The sequence below is a fragment of the Stegastes partitus genome, unplaced genomic scaffold (assembly GCF_000690725.1).
Source record: "Stegastes partitus isolate 25-593 unplaced genomic scaffold, Stegastes_partitus-1.0.2 Scaffold417, whole genome shotgun sequence".
NCBI lineage: Eukaryota > Metazoa > Chordata > Actinopteri > Pomacentridae > Stegastes > Stegastes partitus.
The window spans coordinates 139,249-141,131 of NW_007578148.1; the positions used below are offsets into that span (position 1 = coordinate 139,249).

Below are 1,883 nucleotides of genomic sequence, written 5' to 3' on the forward strand. Positions count from 1 at the left end.
TTAATAAGTAAATTAATGCTTTAATTTCTTTATAGTTTATTATTTGTCAGCTCTTAGGATACATCATTTCAGTTAAAAACATATTTATAAAAAAATGTTTTTTGCGGATTTAAAAAAAAATACAGTAAATACATGTAAATCTTTCTTAATCCTTTGTATGCATCGTTGTTCCTTCAAATTACAGCGAATATATGCAAAATAATGACTTACCAGTTGATTTAAATGGAATAAAAACTGTGTAATTTTATGATTAAATATTGTAAAAGAACAAATTACTATTTACGAACGTAAAGATTTTTTTTAAAGTGCATGTTATTTATAGTTTTGGCCTGTTTTTTTTAAAAGTTAACATGCCATGTAATACATTTTCTTGTGATTTTATTAAATATTATCTCTAATTTGAAAACATAAAACTAGGAAAATTAAAGTCAATATAAAAACCATTATAAATGAGATAATATCTGTAATTTGAAAAATAAAACAGGGAAAATATGTAAATTAATTCAAAAATTTTTTTGTGCATTTTTCAATCGATAATATAAATATTTCTTTCAAATAACAGCAAATATCTGTAAAAATATTATATATTATCTGTAAATTAACAAAACAGGGAAAGTCTTTTAATAATATGCAGGTGAAAGCTGTTGAAAAGTGTTTCGTACACAGAGAACCCTGAACTCGTGTTTCAGTGGGATTCATCACTAGTGATTAAAACACAGTGACGACGGCTTCGTTATTCCTCTGAGGACAGAACAGCAGCCGTGAGTCACCGTGGACGTGAGAGCTCATGTTCTCAGTGTTGGTTCTCCCATCATGTGACTACTCACAGCGTCCAGAGGAAGCTTCTTCAGAACCTTGTACTGCTTCTTGGGCTCCAGCTTGTAGACGTACTTGTCTGTGACGAGCAGGCCTCGGTCTGTGCTCTTGTTGAATCTGTTCACCTGAGGGAGCACAAAGACCACGATGAGGGTTTGTTCTCCACCTTCTGGTTCAGAGGCTTTCAGTGCCACGTGTAGGATCAGTTCAAAAACAAGCTGCACAGAAGTAAGACAGGAAGTGAGAGCGTGTGGAGGGTTTATCAGAGCTGAAGGCTGATTTTATTCACGACATCCCAGAGTGCTGATGAGAACATTCACCCACCGTCTCTTTGTTTTAGTGATTCTCAAAACTGGATGGTAGCTGTTTGGTTTTATGACAAGAATTTACCAAAAAAAAGACTCTTTGGTGTCAAAGTGAGAAAACATTTCAACAGAATGATTAAAAATATGAAACCTAAAAACCTAAAGTGACTATAAAAGCATTCTCCTCCCTCCGGTCAGTGTTTAGTGGATGTTTACGTCTGGCTGCAGGTCCATCGTTGATCAATCAGCCTGAACATCTGGATGCTGCAGTTTTACCACATTTTAGTTTGTAGAACTGATCAAACTTTGTCAGGTGATAAAGGGATTCTGAGGAAAAAGCTTGTTTTGTAAGTCTAGGATTTCTCGTCACTGCTGCATTTATTTTACCCTCTACCTTTACGAGCCTTCCAGGACCTGCTGCTGAGAAATAGCCCCACATCATGATGCTGCCACCACCATGCTTCACGTCACGATGCTGCCACCACCGTGCTTCACGTCACGATGCTGCCACCACCGTGCTTCACAGTGAGGACGGTGTGTTTGTGATGATGTGCAGACCCATTTGTGAATACTTCTATTTTTGATTAATTACCATCACTTTGAAGAAATATGTTGTACTTTTTGTGAATTCTTGTCCTAAAGGTCAAATTAAACTGTCGAATATTTAATGTTGAAAAGCAGTAAAAGAGGAAAACTTCCAGTAGTAAAGCTGTACTTATAATTTAGCTTCTCTTAAATCCCTGCTATCTAAAGTGTGACCGT

At 35.8% G+C, this 1,883-nt stretch overlaps 1 protein-coding gene across 1 annotated transcript in view; it reads right to left on the bottom strand.

The window, feature by feature from the left end:
* Window positions 1-1,883, bottom strand: part of myo1g (myosin IG) — a 75,648-nt gene that overhangs the window by 34,305 nt on the left and 39,460 nt on the right. Inside the window, exon 20 of the mRNA XM_008285807.1 lies at window positions 828-941. Within this exon, the coding sequence (XP_008284029.1) occupies window positions 828-941 (114 nt within the window). The remainder of the gene's footprint in view (window positions 1-827; window positions 942-1,883) is intronic.